At 46.1% G+C, this 16,886-nt stretch overlaps 1 protein-coding gene across 1 annotated transcript; it reads left to right on the top strand.

Moving 5' to 3' along the window:
* The first annotated feature begins 6,685 nt into the window (after positions 1-6,685).
* On the top strand, positions 6,686-9,403 carry LOC138352630 (uncharacterized). The gene is made up of 5 exons (XM_069305136.1): positions 6,686-6,801; positions 7,053-7,133; positions 8,360-8,827; positions 8,905-9,095; positions 9,187-9,403. The coding sequence occupies exons 2-5, from the start codon at positions 7,053-7,055 to the stop codon at positions 9,311-9,313; spliced, it is 867 nt and encodes a 288-aa protein (XP_069161237.1). The 5' UTR covers positions 6,686-6,801; the 3' UTR covers positions 9,314-9,403.
* The last annotated feature ends 7,483 nt before the right edge of the window (positions 9,404-16,886 follow it).

The following is a 16,886-nucleotide window of genomic DNA, read 5'->3' as shown; positions in this document are numbered from 1 at the left end:
GATGTGTAGTGCTTCGCAGATGTCAAGCCGCCTGCTATCGCTGTATCTATCGATGATTTCTGTTTTGTTTGCTAAGATTTCTCTGGTGATGGTTTGTTTGTGGGAAGAGATTATATGTTCCTTAATGGAGCCCTGTTGCTTATGCATCGTTAAACGCCTGGAAAGAAATGTTGTTGTCTTTCCTATATACTGTTTTTTTTTAGGCTTACAGTCTCCAAGAGGGCATTTGAAGGCATAGACGACGTTGGTCTCTTTTAAAGCGTTCTGCTTTGTGTCTGGAGAGTTTCTCATGAGTAGGCTGGCCGTTTTTCTGGTTTTATAGTAAATCGTCAGTTGTATCTTCTGATTTTTGTCTGTTGGGATAACGTTTCTACTGACAATATCTTTCAGGACCCTTTCCTCCGTTTTATGGGCTGTGGAAAAGAAGTTCATGTAAAATAGTCTAATAGGGGGTTTAGGTGTTGTGTTAGTTGTCTCTTCAAAGGTTGCATTGCGTGTCACCTTCCTTCTTATGAAGTCTTCAACGAAACCATTGGAGAAGTCGTTGTTGACTAGGACCTGCCTTACCCTACAGAGCTCTTCATCGACTTGCTTTCAACCTGAGCTGGGGCTGAGGGCACGGTCGACATAAGCGTTAACAACACTCCTCTTGTACCTGTCTGGGAAGTCACTGTTGGCATTGAGGCACATTCCTATGTTTGTTTCCTTAGTGTAGACTGCAGTGTGGAAACCTCCGCTCCTTTCCATGACCGTTACATCTAGAAAGGGCAGCTTCCCATCCTTCTCCTTCTCGTAAGTGAAACGCAACACAGAATTCCGCTCAAATGCCACTTTTAGCTCCTGCAGATGTCTGACATCATGTACCTGTGTAAAAATGTCGTCAACATACCTGCAGTATATGGCCGGTTTCAAGTTCATGTCGACATGAACTTGAAACTTGGCGGCAGCTTTACAGTCATGTGGATGCATTACATACAGTAAGCAAATTTTGGATTCTTTGATAAGATTCCCGGTAGTATATCATTATGAATGAAATACATACACATTTCTTGGACTCCATTGTTGGTGTTATCTCTGAATTCCAAGATTTTTCACATTCCATTGTATAGTGAAACAAAGTGCTATCATTGGTCTGCTTGATATAATCTACAAACGATGCAATATAATCCACCAACGATGCAATCATTAGTCTGCTTGATATAATCTACTCATCCCTTGACAAAAATGAGTTTCAGATTGGACTCTTCATTGACTTGTGAAAGGCCTTTGATACTGTTAACCATAACTACTTCTTACTTAAACTTCACCATTATGAAATCCGAAGCCTTGCCCTAAACTATTATCGATCCCATCTTAGTGACATACACCAATATGTAGCCATCAATGATATAACATCTCCCACTCTACCATTAACTGTAGGAGTGCCTCAAGGCAGCATCCTAGGATCTCTCCTATTTCTTATATACAGCGATGATCTACCTAATGGCTCTAACATTCTTAAACCTATATTATTTGCTGAAGATTCTACCCTCATCTTCTTAGACCCCAACCCCTACTCATTAAATAATGTTGTATATAATGAATTAAAAAAAAGTCCACTTATGGTTGTATACCAGCAAACTCACACTTAACATAAAAAAGACCTACTACATCTTATTTGGAAGCAAATCAACAAATGCAATTCAGCTCCAGACAGACTATGTTAATAACAGCATTAAAAATTATGGAAAGTTCCTTGACCTATACTTAGACAAGAGATTCACTTCAGCACCCACATACAACATAGAGACCAGTAGGCTCAGAGAGAGCCCAGTAAGCTCAGAAATCTGTACACCAGTTGATTGACAGTCGAGAGGCGAGACCAAAGAGACAAAGTTCAACTCCCCGCAAGCACAATTAGGTGAGTACAACACATTACCAAGAAACTTTCCAAAACAGTTTGTATACTCTCTAAAATCAGATATCAGTCTCCGTGGTGTAGTGGTAAGACACTCGCCTGGCGTTCCGCGAGCGCTATGTCATGGGTTCGTATCCTGGCCGGGGAGGATTTACTGGGCGCAATTCCTTAACTGTAGCCTCTGTTTAACGCAACAGTAAAATGTGTACTTGGATGAAAAAACGATTCTTCGCGGCAGGGGAACGTATTCCAGGGACCATTGGATTAAGGACTTGCCCGAAACGCTACGCGTACTGGTGGCTGTACAAGAATGTAACAACTCTTGTATATATCTCAAAAAAAAAAAAAAAAAAAAAATATTATGTTCCAAACTCTGCTCTCCTCTCACTATACTACCCGCTAATCTATCCCTACCTTACATATGGTATCTGTGCATGGCGTTCAACCACTGAAAATTACCTCAAGCCTATCATCACCCGGCAAAAATCTGTTATCAGAACATTATTATTATTTTCATCTTTATTTGCAAAATTAATTACAATTTTGCCTAATCTGAGGATTTCAATTAAGTCCTATTAAAGTGAGGATAATGCTGGCATTCACTGTCACGCAAGACAGAGGGTCATACACAAGACAATAGGTCTAAACTGGCACATATATATATCATGGTTACAATCATTGCTTTAATGTATGAATATGTAAAAACAACTTTCTATTGTGTACTGCCACACAAGGGCAGGAATGGGTTCATAAGTGATGCAGCTTGGAAGTAATTTAAATAAAATTGTTCTTCATTCTTTAAAATGTACAAGCAAATTTTGGATAAATTGTTAGGATGTCGTCCAGAACACCAGAGTTAATGAAATAGTTACACAGTTGGTGATACAATAGTCCAGGTCTAAAATCTTTTATGGTTTCATATTCAACAATATAGTGTTCTAGTGAATGCATTAGAGGTTTATCACAGCGTTTACAATCTGAATATTCTGGTAGTGGCTCAGCTTCACTAACCTGCCAGATGTGTCTATAGCCAAGGCGAATTCGCGCAATGACTACACCACATTGCCTGGTCCGGTTACTGTGCTGACCATACAAATACCTATTATTACAAAACTTGTCATAGCTTTTAATACTGCAGCTTTCAGGTCTCTGGGCATTTCTTAGTTCTTCTAAATCTGAATTAATTTCTTTAATTTGTATGTTTCTAATAATTGCATTAGAACCTGTCGGAAGGTGCTGCTGTGGTGAGTGATACTTCCCAGTCGACTGGTGCCCCGTTGCCGGTCTCTGATGCCAGCCTCGATGTGGGTGTCGGGGTGGTAGTTAGTGCATCCCCAGCTCCCGCACCTCAGCTATCTCTGCCTACCTCGTCTCCAGTCGAATCTCCATTGTGTCTCCTGTGGAGTGTGGTCTCGCGCCCCAGGACGTCAAGGCTGCGCCCCGGCCTGTATGGTCTCTGGCAGCTGTGTCTTCGGCCCGTGTCGACGTGCACGCTGTGATGTCTCCTGCGGTGAGTGGTCCTGTTCCCTTTGATGACGAGGATGCAATGTTGTGTGATCGTGCACTTTGTGGAGTTGTCCGGCCGATCAGAGGTTCTGTTACGGTGACTCCTGGCGGGGATAATAGTTCCGACGACCTGCGACCTGTGCCCAAGTATTCGCGACGATCTTTGAGTCTGTCTTCGCCTCGTGGTGAGGCCTGGGCCGACGTCCGGGATTTTTGGGACTCCGGAAGTTCGTCTTCTGTGGATGATGATGTGGGCGACGTTGTTGGAGTGCCTGCGGCTCCTGTGGGCCGTGTTGCAGCGGTGTTGGGTCCTGTGTTGGGATTGTCGCCTGGCCATGGTCCTGTATCTTCTCTGGCTGCCTCTGCATCCCCGCGTTGGGAGGTTGTGGCACAGGACGAGGTTGCGGTAGAGGGTGGGGTCTTGGTGCTCGTTCTTAAGAAAGATTCTGTTCCGGCAATCCCCGTGCCTCTAGCGTCCATGTCTGTGCCTTCCGCGCATCTGCTCCTGGTGGTGCCGACTGCTGCGCGGCTTCCTTCTGCTCAGCTGTTCTTTGTTACTCCGCCCCCTGTGGTGTCGGCCCCTGCACCATCGCCCTCTGTGATTGTGTCCCCTGCACCATCGCCCTCTGTGATTGTGTCCCCTGCACCATCGCCCTCTGTGATTGTGTCCCCAGCGACTCTGCCCACTATGTTGCCACCCTGTGTATCTCCGGTTCCTTTGCTTCAGTCCATCACGTAGTCACGTTAACACATCTACGGAATTGAGGGCTCGGTAGGATGCCTATAGGAAAAAGTAACCGCGGCATCTATATCCGGATAAATATGAGAATGATTAAATGCGTGTTGTTCTTGTTTTGTGTTGCTTTATTTCTTTATTTGTTTTGATGTGCTGTGAGCTAGGGGTTATTTTTTCATTTGTTTTTTTGCCTGTTTCTTGTTGGGTTATAGTGCTCTAGTGTTTTTTCTTTTCTGACTGTATTTCATTGTTACCTATATGCATGTTACCAATTTGTGTTTTGTACGACTTTTGTTTGTGTGTTTTCCTCTTCTAACGTTTGTTCCTGTGTTTCTTGCCTTGACAATGTGATTGATGATGTTGATGTTTTTCTATTGGTGTATTTGTTTCCCAAATAAAAAGAAAGAAAGTGGCAGCTCATGGTGTTCCCTTTGAGTTCCCTGACTCCCTTCTCCAGTGTCACTTTACCCAGTATGGGCGGGGCTTGAGTGTCCGGATGAATGCTGAATGAATTAGAGAGAATGGATATAGGTGTAGTTTCCCGGCTGCTGGTTTCCCGGGTTGAAAGGTTGTGGCACCGGCCGCGGTTGCGGGAGAGGGGACTTGGTGATTGTTCTTTTAAGAAAGATTCTGTTCCGGCGGCCCCCGTGCTTCTGGCGTCCATGTCTGTGTCCTACGTGCGTCTGCCCTCGGTGATGCCCACCACTGCGCGGCTGTCCTCTGCTCATCCGCCCTGTGTTACTCAGCCCCTGTAGTGACGACCCCTGCGCCATCGTCCTCTGCGATTTTGTCCCCTACGGCTCTCCCCGTTTTTTTGCCGTCCTGTGTCCGGCTGGCTCCTGTACTCCAGCCCCTTGTAGTTCCACCGCCTGCGCCTCCGAGCTCTGTGCGGTCTCTTCCAGTGACTTCCGCCCCAATGGTAGTGAAACCTGGTTCTTGTTGGTTTATAGTGCTCTGGTGCTTTTTCTTTTCTGACTGTTTAAAAGTTTATCTATGTTTATGTTTCCATTTTGTGTATTATACGACTTTTGTTTGTGTGTTTGTTTTACTGTTCTTGAGTTTTCTTCATGTGTTTCTTGCCTTGTTAATGGGAAAAATGATGTTGATGTTTTTCTGTTATATTGTATTTGTGTTTACCAAATAAAAAGAAAAAAATCTTTGTCAAATTATCTTGCCATGTACCTGTTAATTTTTTTTTCAATTTTGCAAGAAATTATCTTCTGTAATTAGATGGCTTTAAAAGACTGTAATAACATCAATACTACGTTTGTTCATAAACCCAATGTACCTTCTTGTACATATTTAAATAAAAATATAATAAATGTATGCGAATAGTTATGCTTCCAGATTTTACATTTAGTCAAATCCACATAAGCAGATATTACAAACTCCCAGAGGTCCTCGTAGACGAGACTAAACCTAGCAGTGGTAACATCTAGAAGTCTGCTAACCTTATTGGATGACCCATAGACGTATTGTTCTTCCTGCATAATAGAATGATGAGCAAAGGTTTTGGCTAATTCATCAGTTCAATCATTCATTCGGAGACCAATATTGGGAAGGAATCCACAGAAGACAAACTCTGACTCATTCGATGATTATTTAATTATATATGTGTCTAGCTTCAGACACAAACAAGTCACAGTTATGCCGTGGGGAGCTGAGGGCATTCATGGATGACAAGGAGTCACCTACAACTAGCATACCAACTTTGGATTCATATACGCTTTCGAGTGCAAGGATTATGGCGACCAATTCTGTTTGAAGAGTGGAGGCCCAGTTATTTACACGCCAGGTGTGAGAGTGGGTTTGGTGACTCGATGATATCACTTTACCCAGAGAACGGGATGACCTAATTATAAATTTCTCCCTTACTTTGCTTGCAACATCTTTTTTAAGAATTCATATCTTACAAGTTAAAATTCAGTCAGACTTCACCAAAGTGCACAGGTGAACATTTTATGTATGAATATATGCACGTATGTATCATATGGTTAAGAAAATAACATATGTTGCATATCTGTTCACGCAAGACGGTGTGCCAGTACTTTATATTTGTGCATGATATATGTCGGTGGGTCGGGAGGTTATTGCATAACATTAAACTGGGTCACGAACGAAAAAATTTGAAGAAGCGCCGTCCAGAAGGACTGAGGTCAGTCTCGCGATACTGGTTATTTGATTTATCTCACCTCATTATGGACTAATATATGTTTAATATTTGTATTTATATAGGAGGTTAAACTCAGTAAAATCACTGGAAACATTGTGATTATTGAAGTACAGTGAAGTACAAACTACAAACTATACAATATAGACGGACAACTAAATTAATAATTATTATAATTAAAAAACAGATAGTCTTAACAATTACTCAAGAAAGTCAATGATTTAATGTAATTGGGAACGGAATGAAATAGTATCACATTCTCCTGTAGTAGCCGCGCCCGTCAATAGATGGCGCTAATAGGTTGGCAGAGAGTTGGGTTGGGTGATACATAAACATACATTTTATAGGGAGCTTTCCTATCCTTGTTTCACAGTCTGTCGTTAGTGTGTCTGTTTGTAGTGTGTGGGGAAGGCAACGAGGCTGGCAGCGTTTTTGTGCTTGACATTCTAGTCATTGCTTCCTTTACTGGCAACACTCTTTCTATATTATAAGGTTTGTGCGTGTTGTAGTAGTAAGTTTATGTATTGATTTAGTGTTGTGCAGTAAAGTTAATGTTTAATACTAGCTTGCGTATTTCACTTTTTCCGAAACAAAATTATTTGTAGGTAGTTAATCTTGTGAAGGTAGAAGTAAATCCATATGTATATTTTTTTCATGAAGTTTTCCTGTAAATTGTTGTCAGTATATGTAACACTGGTCTCCCACCTCTGATTTTGAATAGTAACAAAAGTTATTAATTTCAGATGTGTTCGTATTCCTTGGTATTGCTGCTATGGACGACCCTGGTGGTGTCCAGGGTGTTGGTCGATGCACAAATTTCCACCGTAAGTAAATATTGGCTTAGATAAATGATCCAGAAGATGTATTGGCAAAATTTAAACTTTTCACTTGCATAAATCCTAGGGAATGTTAACAATTTTAACACTTCTTGACTGTTCCTGAAGTCACGTGCCTCAATTTCGGCTCGCCAAGACTAGTTATGCTAAAGCTTTGCCTCGAATTAAAATCAGGAATTGTTAAAATGGTAAGAATTTTTGTTTAGGAATATGTTGATTTCAGATCTCGCTAAACCATCCATGTACTAAAGCCATAACCCTGAACGATGAAAATTTCTATCGTTAGTATAACTAGTGTTGCAAATATACCTGGTAGTAGTATCCACACACTACTCAACCGTGAGTATTGATCATTAATGAAGTTTTACAGAAGTGCTTGTTAATAAGCCTATGCATTCGGCCACTATGACTTTCCTCCATGCGAGTATGTGTCGATTCTTACTTGGTGAGGCATCCCCCTAGAGGCCAGAACTTGTCTGAAAGACTTTTGTACATTCGAAAGTCTTTAGTTTGAATAGTGTTGAAACTATTGTAAATATAAATATATTCGTATATATATGTGCGCTATTATTAATCGGCGTCGATAATATTGGGTGTTCAAATTTCCTGGCTAAACTCTAAATTACTGCCTGAAATTGACCCTGCTCTATACTTCCGGGGAACGTTAATTTTGCAGTAATTTGCAGCTAACCAAGCAAAAGGAAAGAAATTCACTGATCCTAACTTCCGAATGTACAAAGCTACTTTTCTCCCTCGTTAACAATGCAATATTAATTCCCCTAAAACAAGACCTTTTTTTTTTTTTTTTTTTTGGTGGGGAAAGGGGGGATAACATGTTCAATTGGTTACTCCCATTAAGGGACCCCCGCGATGTAAAATAGCATTGGCATCTCCTAAAACTTAGTCACATTGTTTCCCGAGGACCCTACCATGGCACACAGTTAACGTGGTTAGTTAAAGAAAATTGGTGAAATAGCATGGTTTAGGCAACTGGGCACAACTACATGCCTAATATTCAATAAATGTGAAGCCTAGTAAAAAAAAAAAAATTAGTTTTTTATAAATTTGGATAAGACTACATACTCCTTTTCCTCTTGCAATTGCCTCGTAAATTTTGATATTTGGCTTATAAATTTTATGAATTTATGGAAAACTTGCTCCAGCTCACTCCTATGCATCATCTGGACTACTATATACCTTCCCCAACCCATCAGCCTGGCTCTGGTTATGGCAGTCAGACCCGAGGACAGGGAGGTGCCAGCTCTTGGGAGTCATCGGGTCAACAGGGCAGCGGTTCAGTTGTAGGTGGCGGCCCGGGTGTCGGCAGCGGTTCACTTCCAGGTGCTGGATTAGGTCTTAGCAGCGGTCAAGGAATAGGTATTAACCTCGGCCAAGCCAGCAGTCCAGCTGCCAGTTCTAGTCAAAGAGTTGGCGGCGGTGACAGGGCTGCACAGGTCAGCAGCGGACCTCGAGCTGCTTCTGGCAGCAGCGGTCCGGCTTCTTACGCTGGTGCAAGGTATGGCAGTCCTCAAGTAAGCAGAGTGGATGCACTATTTAACCCCACTGTTACCCAGCTCGTCACCATCGACCGCTTCGTCACCCTCACTGATCAGGCTTTCCAGAGTGTGGCTGTCACCCTCACTTCCCTCACCGTCCAGACTGTCACCACTGGAACACGCGCGGTGAGTACTTGGTATGTATTGTGATAAATGATGGTCTGGACGCTGAGCTTAGACTAGTTAAGTGATGTCTTACACAGGTGGCACAGACGCCGGTGGATGACCGCGTCGCCCTCCAAACAACGGTAGTTGTCAGACCTTCAACACTAACGGTCACGTATGTGCAGTCAGACTTCAGGATTGTGACTGAAAGGTCTCTAGACTACGTGACCATCGCCCACACCTCTTACGTCATCATTCAGACTACCTACACTACTACTGCTACCCAAGTGTAAGTTCGATTCTAAGTTTACAGTATTGTACTGGAACTGTCAGCCTCCTGATTACTTGTAATGGCTAATTAATAAATTTACTCCCCACAGGCTGTCGTACACGACAACGTTGGTGAGAACAAACATCAATACTAAGAGCACAGTGTTCACGGACTACCGCACAGTCACCGACACAGTCCTCGTCCCCGGAGCCCGCTACGGTTATAGACAGCTCTAGCACCGTCATCCAGGCTAAGATTTTAAAGAACGTAATATTAAACGTTTAACACCATCGGTCTGTATAAGCTATTAAACTTGATATAAGCATTGGGTGTTCTTTTAATAGCTACTTGGTGTACATAATAAATAATTGCATGCACATTTACTTGCTGAGAAAAAATCTAAGCGTTTGAGAAGATTGAGTAGATTCTTATTACCTGTATTCTTGAGGTTGAGAGAGTGCGGGTGTTGCACTAAAGATGACATTCTGGGAGGAATGTCTAGTAAACCAGCTATTGACCATTTGGTGCCTTAAAGATAGTCGGTGATCAAACGGAGCACATCTCCGGACACTTGAAGACGTAACGGCCACGGGAAAATGCCAAAAGAGAACAGGCTGCTGTTAGTAAGACTATTATACCACGTACTTTTATTTTTTATTTGTGTATTTTTTATTGAAGTAACCTAATGACGTACTTGTTGGCCTAGCAACGTTCTCTTAAGGCTCGTAGGTTGACTGCCCCTGGTATGCAAATCTAAGAGGATACCTTCATGACTAACCCTGTAACTGGTAAATAGAAAAAAAAACAATCTGCAAGGAAAACTAAAATGGTAAATAAATTTCTTTAATATTAATCTCCAAACGTGTTCTACTTTTTGCTGTTCTTTAGCTGCATACCTCTGCACTTAATCCATACAGCCACTTTATCCACAATTGGGGATAACTAGACATTGTGAGCGGCTCGGGTGTACCGTGCTCCGTACAAAGTGGCTGCGTCACTCTTCCTACTGTCACGGTGCACAATTGAAATGCAACACTGGTTCAATAACTTTGGATGGAGACCTGTACATTCCCCTTGGGTACATGTATCTGGGAGTTGACCCTTCCCTGCAGAAGTGGAACACTGGGAAATACGCTCAAATTTGCTGGAATGTAACAAAACCAAACAAATCTCGATGTAGGTCAAAATAATATATTTGGGGGTGCACATCACTATTGGTCCCTGGTATAGGTTTAGGCAGAGACCAACCATCCCTTGCGATCACTTGTCCCTAGATACAATTCTTGGTGAATTGGACCCCCTCCCCATCCGGCCCGTTGGCGTCGTGAGGGGGCTTGGTGGACGGCTGCCGGAGTGTGATGCTCCGTTGGGCAGTCCTCTGTCCTTTTCTGGCCTTGCACTCCTGCTGCTGTCTTCTCCAATTGTGCCGGATCGCTTTTCCTTTTCCTTATGTTTCGTTTTTCTCTCCCCTCTTCTCCTATCTGCTTGTCGTTTCCTGCCGACCTTTTGCTTGTTTTGGATTCTTTCTTTGGACTTATAATATTTTGACGCCCGGGTGCTTGAGGAGGCATACTCTTGCACCCGTAGAACTGTAGTACCCAACGTCTCGAGCGAGGGGAACCTTTTATTGTCACTCCCCCTTTCGTCGCTGAACCCGATCTCGACGGACTGACGGTTCTTAAGGTGGCGTTTGTGGGGCGTATACTCGCGACGCACCCCTAGGGGGCCCCGGCATGATCGGCGATAGCTTCCTGTTGGGTGTCCTGCCTCTAATTGTGGCATCATGGTGGGTATGGGGGCACATTCGTGGATGAATTTGTCACTTTTCGTCTGTCGTTGAATGTTTCCGTTGTACCCTCTCAGGCTCGTGGGGTGGGCGACCAAGCCCCCGAGTCGGCCTGTATTGGAAGACCAGGTTCTGTAGCTCCCGCTGTGTTGGGCCCCGACCTTGCTCCTTCTTTGACCGTCCTGACTTCTTTCCCCAGCTTCCCTCCCTCCTCTGTGGTTGGGTCGAGCCTCCAGCCCCCGGTGGTGACCACTTCGTCCCCTGGTGTGGCTAAGTCTTGTTTGGTCCTGCTTCATGGGCCAAATACTTTGATCTCCTCCCTCTTGATTCTGCGCCTCCTGACGATTTCTCCCTCCATCGGCATCTTGTAGATTCCGTGGATGCGTCTGTTACTTTCAACCCCACTCGTCTCGGTACACGTGTCGTTGCTGCTCCTTCTCAGGATGCGGCTTCCTGCTTGGCTGCCTTATCTTGCCTTGGCGAGATCCCTGTTCAGGTCTACAAGAACGTTCAGATGAATGCCAGTGTTGGCACTATTCTCCTCCCACCCCATGTTGCAACCGGTGTTCGGAATCTGCAGGATTGCCACGATGATATTCGGCATATCCTTGATGCCCAAGGCCATTCTGTCCTCCAGGTTGACAAGTTTACTCGTCCCCCTCGTGGTCGTCGCCGTCAACCCCTTCGCGTTGTGAAGATCACCTTTGATGGTAGGACCCTTCCATCCTCCGTCATTCTTGCTGGTGCTAGGTGCTCTGTCCAGGAGTATATTCCTTCTCCTCGACTTTGTAACAAGTGCTGGAGGTTTGGGTATGGTGCCCTCCGCTGCTCTGGGACTGTCTCTCTCTGTCCTTTGTGTGGGTGTGAAGGTCACTTTAAGTCGGAGTGCACTTCTCCCCAGGCTCGTTGCCTCAACTGCGGTGAGGCCCATACTACCTTCTCCCGTGCGTGTGTCCATTACAAGCTTGAGGCAGCCGTCCTCAACTTGAAGCACCGGGAGCGTTTATCTTTTCCTGAGGCGAGGCGCCAGGTTCGCCGGCTCCCGCCTTTTGCTAATATCTCTTATGCTCGCGTGTTGCGCTCTTCCTCTCCTCGTCCTTCCCGCCTTTCTCAGACTCACAACCGTTTCCGGGCCTTGGACCCTGATGCGCCCACTGCCCCCTCCATTGTTCCTTTGGGTTCTCTCCCGAAGGATCCTCCTCCTGGTCCTCTGTCTGGGGTTCCCCTTCCTTCTGCCCGGTCTGTCGTGTCTCCTGTGTCTTCTTCCTCGTCCCCCTCCGATCCTTCTTCCCATCCTCTTCCTCCATCTATCGGCTCTCCCCACCGCCTGTCGGTGCGGACGGATGTCCATCGCTCTCCTAACGGCCGTCGTGTGTGCTCTCGTTCGGCTTCTCCTGTTGAGACACTGGAATCCGTTGCCCGGTACGTAGTTGCTGGGACACCGGTCTCTTTAAGTCAGAAGCGAAAGCCTGGCTCCTCTCCTTCCTCTTCCCCGGCGGGTAAGAAGGCTTCGCTTTCTTCCTCAACTCCTACTTCTGGCTCTGTTGCTCCTTCCCCTCCCGTTTCAGTGATTGCGCCCCCTGTTCCTGCTATGGAGGTTTCTTTGGCCCCTGCTTCCCTTTCGGTTGCTGCTCTTGCTGAGGTGCGCTCCCCTCTTTCTACTCCCCCTCTTCCTGCTGCTGTCCTTGACTGCTCCTCTCCGTTGTCTCCTACTCCTCCGGACCCCGCCCGCCCACCTCTTATCTGTTCTCCCGTTTCCTTCCCTCCGTCTTTGCTCAGTTTACCCATGCCCCCTAACCCTGACTTTGCTGACCCTGATCCCGACCCTGATATTCTTTAACGTTCTCTGTTGCTCTTTCGCCTTTGTTTCTTCCTTGTTCTCTGTTTTTGTCCTTTCTCTTCTCGTCGTTGTCCATTCTTCAATGGAACGTTCGAGGTTATTACGCCAATTTCCTCGAACTCCAACTTCTGCTTTCGCGGTTTTCGCCCCTTTGTGTCTGTCTCCAGGAGCCAATGCTTGGTGCTCGTCCTGGTCGTTTTCGTGGCTATTCCTTTCTCTCTCTTCCCCCCCCCCCCAGCCATTGCTGGGGCTTCTAATTCTTCTGCTCTCCTGATTCGTGCTGATGTTCCCTTTGTTCCTTTGCTTTTTCCTTCGCCTCTCCATTGTTCTGCTGCTCGTATCTTTGTGGGGAAATGGTACACAGTTTGTTCCATTTATCTCCCCCCGAGTGTCCCGCTCTCTCTTCCTCATTTGAAACACCACCTAGACTCCTTGCCAGAGCCTGTGCTCCTGCTGGGCGACTTCAATTGTCGTCATTCTCTTTGGGGTGACGTTCTGACGAATACCCGGGGTCGCCTCCTTGAGCCGTTTCTCTCTTCTTCCCTGTTTCTTCTGAATTCTGGTGAGCCCACTCATTTGGACTCTCGGACTCGCACCCTTTCTTGTCTTGATCTTTCTCTCTGCTCTTCTTCTCTTTACTTAGATTTCACGTGGCAGGGTCTTGATGACCTCCATGGAAGTGATCATTTCCCCATCTTTGTTTCCTTTTTCTCTTTTCGCCCTTCCCTCTCTTTCCCTAGGTGGCAGTTTGCTAAGGCAGACTGGACCCTATTTACCCTCAGTGCTGCTCTCTCTGACCTCTCCCTTCTGCCTCTCTCTCGTGCTCTCCTCCTTTTTCATGAGGGCAGCGTCTTCAACGCTGCCCTCCGCTCTATTCCTCGCTCTTCCTCTCGGGGTCCACGGAAGTGCGTTCCCTGGTGGAATACGGACTGTGCTCGGGCTGTCCGCTGTAAGCGAGCAGCCTGGAAGAGGCACCGCCGTAGGCAGACGACCGATTCTTTTCTTTTCTTTCGGAAAGCGAGTGCGGTGGCCCGTAGGGCCATCCGTATGGCTAAACGTGAATGTTGGGCATCTTATGTCTCAACAATTACGTCCGAAACTCCTCTGGCCCAGATCTGGAAGCGTATCCGCAAGATTGCGGGTAAGTTCATTCCCGATGTTTCACCGGTCCTTCACCTCCATGATACTCTTGTGGCGGACCCGTTGCAGGTCGCTTCCGAACTGGGTTCCCACTGTTCTTCTGTTAGCTCTGGTCTTCATCTTCCCCAATCTTTCCTTCTTCGTAAACCTGTCCTTGAGTCTCGTCCTTTAGATTTCTGCACTCATCTTCAGCTTCCCTATAATGATCCCTTCTCTCTCTCTGAACTTCGTTCTGCCCTGGCCCTCTGCGGTTCTACGGCGGCGGGCTCCGATGGTATTCATTATGAGATGCTTCGCCATCTCCCTCCGAGCACGTCTCAGTATTTACTGAGTCTGTATAATCGGATCTGGGAGTCATCGTCAGTCCCTGAGGACTGGCTCGATGCCGTTGTCCTCCCTGTTCGCAAACCGGGGTCTCTGGGTACTTCCCCTAAGGACTTTCGCCCTATTGCTCTCACAAGTTGTGTCTGCAAACTCTTTGAACGTATGGTTAACGTTCGTCTGATGTGGTTCCTGGAACACCATCACCTCCTCTCCCCTTCTCAATTTGGTTTCCGCAAGTGCCGCAGCACGACAGATGTCCTGGTGAACTTGGAGGTCTATATTCGTACTGCTTTTGCTGCGAAGACCTCCATTGTTGCCGTCCTTTTTGACCTGGAAAAGGCTTACGACACCACTTGGCGTTATCATATCCTATCTCAACTGCATTCTTTTGGCCTTCGTGGTCATATCCCTCTCTTTCTCCGCGGCTTCCTCTCTCGTCGTTCCCTTCGGGTGCACCTTGGTACCGCTCTCTCTCCCTCTTTTCAGCAATACGAAGGTGTGCCGCAGGGTAGTGTTCTGAGCACTACTCTTTTTCTGGTTGCCCTCAATGGTCTTCTTTCCTCTCTTCCTTCTGGTGTCTTCTCCGCTCTCTATGTCGATGATCTTACCCTTTGTTGTCAGGGTGATGATTCGCCTCTCCTTCAACGCCGGCTTCAACTTGCAATTGATGCCGTGTCGTCTTGGGCCACAGATCATGGCTTCAAGTTCTCTACTTCTAAGACTTGTGCCATGACTTTTACGCGGAAACGGGTTGTTCTTCGTCCCTCTTTGTCACTTTATGGTCATCCCCTTGAATACAAAGATTCCGCGAAGCTTTTGGGGTTATTCCTTGACACTCGTTTGTCTTGGTCTCCCCATATCTCTTACCTCCGTGTTGAGTGCTCTAAGGCCCTTACCCTCCTTCGGGTCTTGTCCCATACTTCTTGGGGGGCGGATAGGCGCACTCTCCTTGCTTTACATTCCTCTCTTGTCCTGTCTAAGCTCGATTATGGTTGCCCTGCTTACTCGTCTGCTTCTCCTTCTACTCTTCGCCGTCTTGATGCTTTGCACCATACTGGGTTGCGCCTCAGTTCTGGTGCCTTTCGTTCGACTCCCATCCTTAGCTTGTATGTTGACACTGGCTTCCTGTCTCTTCAGGACCGCCGTGATCGCTACTGTCTTCGCTATCTTGTGCGGTCTTTGCAACATCCTTCCTCTCGCCTCTGTCGTGCTTTACCTTTTACCCCTTCTGCGGTTCCTGTTCCTCTTCACCACCTCCCTCTTTCTGTCCGGTTATCTCGCCTGCAGGATTCTCTTTCCGTTCGTATTTCTGATGTTTCTCCTCGTGTTGTTCCTTCTTTGCCCCCGTGGAGGGTCCCTCTTCCGCGGTTTTGTACATCCTTGACCCGTATCACTAAAGCTTTTACCTCTCCTACGGTTCTAAAACGCCTTTTCCTCGAGCACTTTTCTTCTCACTCCCGCTCCGTTTCTGTCTTCACCGATGGGTCTAAGTCAGCGGACGGTGTTGGCTACTCTGTTGTTTTTCCTGATCGCACTTATATGTGTCGCTTGCCTCCAGAGACTAGCATCTTTACAGCGGAACTTTATGCTATTCTCTATGCTCTTCGTCTCCTGCTTTCTCATTGTCAGTCTTCCTTTGTAGTTGTTGTTGACTCTCGTAGTGCCCTCATGGCTCTCGGGTCCTTTAATCCGGTTCATCCAGTAGTTGTCGAGATCCAGCATTGGCTGTTTCTCGTTCACAGTAAATTTAAGTCGGTTGAGTTTTGTTGGGTTCCCAGCCATATTGGTGTGTCTTTAAATGAACGTGCGGATGCTGCCGCCAAGGAAGCTGTCCGCTCTTGTCCCATCTCTCGTAAAGGCATTCCGTATTCTGACTTTTACCCAGTTATCCATTCTTCAGTCCTTACCCGTTGGCAGGCTTCTTGGTTGTCTGTTAATGGTAACAAGCTACGTACTCTTAAATGTTGTGTTTCCTCGTGGCAGTCCTCCTTCCACCGTAACCGGCGGTGGGAAACAGCTCTGGCGAGGTTGCGTATTGGCCATACTCGCTTAACCCATGGTCACTTGATGGAGCGCCGCCCTGCTCCTTATTGTCCTAGTTGCATTGTCCCTCTTACGGTCGTGCATGTCCTTCTTGAATGTCCTGACTTCCAGGACGAGCGTGTGTCTTGCTTTCCGACCGCCCCTCGCGGTCACCTGTCCCTCGATAGAATTCTTGGTGACTCGGATACTTTTGATATCGTTCGCCTTATGCGTTTTTGTTCTACTATTGGCATCCTTGGTGATATTTAGCGCCCTCTGATTATTTTGCGTATTTGATGGTGCTACATAGCCTTCCCGGTTTGGTGCCTTCTTTTGATAATTACTTACTTGGTGAATTGGATACTTTTGATATCGTTTGCCTAGTAAGTTTGTCCTCGTGTTGGCATCATTGGTGATATTTATTTAGCACCCTCTGATTATTCCGCACATTTGATGGTGCTACAGAGCCTTCCCAGTTTGGTGATTTAGTTTGATAATTACTTGGGCACGGAGAGCACGACAAATGTACTGGTGAGCTTGGTCTATATTCGTACTGCTTTTGCTGCGAAGACCTTCCGTTGTTACCATCCTTTTTCACCTGGAAAAGGCTTAAGACACTACCTGGCGGTATCGTATTCTGTCCCCCCCCCCTTTTCATTCTTTTGGCCTTCCTGGGAATTTCTCCCTCTTCCTCCAT

Source organism: Procambarus clarkii, chromosome 54, assembly GCF_040958095.1.
Source record: "Procambarus clarkii isolate CNS0578487 chromosome 54, FALCON_Pclarkii_2.0, whole genome shotgun sequence".
Lineage (NCBI taxonomy): Eukaryota > Metazoa > Arthropoda > Malacostraca > Decapoda > Cambaridae > Procambarus > Procambarus clarkii.
Note: the sequence above shows the minus strand (reverse complement) of the source record. Positions and strands in the feature narration are given on the sequence as shown.

Excerpts from the sequence above, each read along its gene's own strand:
- LOC138352630 (XM_069305136.1), top strand. The coding sequence starts at position 7,053 with ATGTGTTCGTATTCCTTGGTATTGCTGCTATGGACGACCCTGGTGGTG. Across the intron at positions 7,134-8,359 it reads TCGATGCACAAATTTCCACC|CCTGGCTCTGGTTATGGCAG; the intron begins GTAAGTAAATAT and ends CCAACCCATCAG. Across the intron at positions 9,096-9,186 it reads ACTACTACTGCTACCCAAGT|GCTGTCGTACACGACAACGT; the intron begins GTAAGTTCGATT and ends TACTCCCCACAG.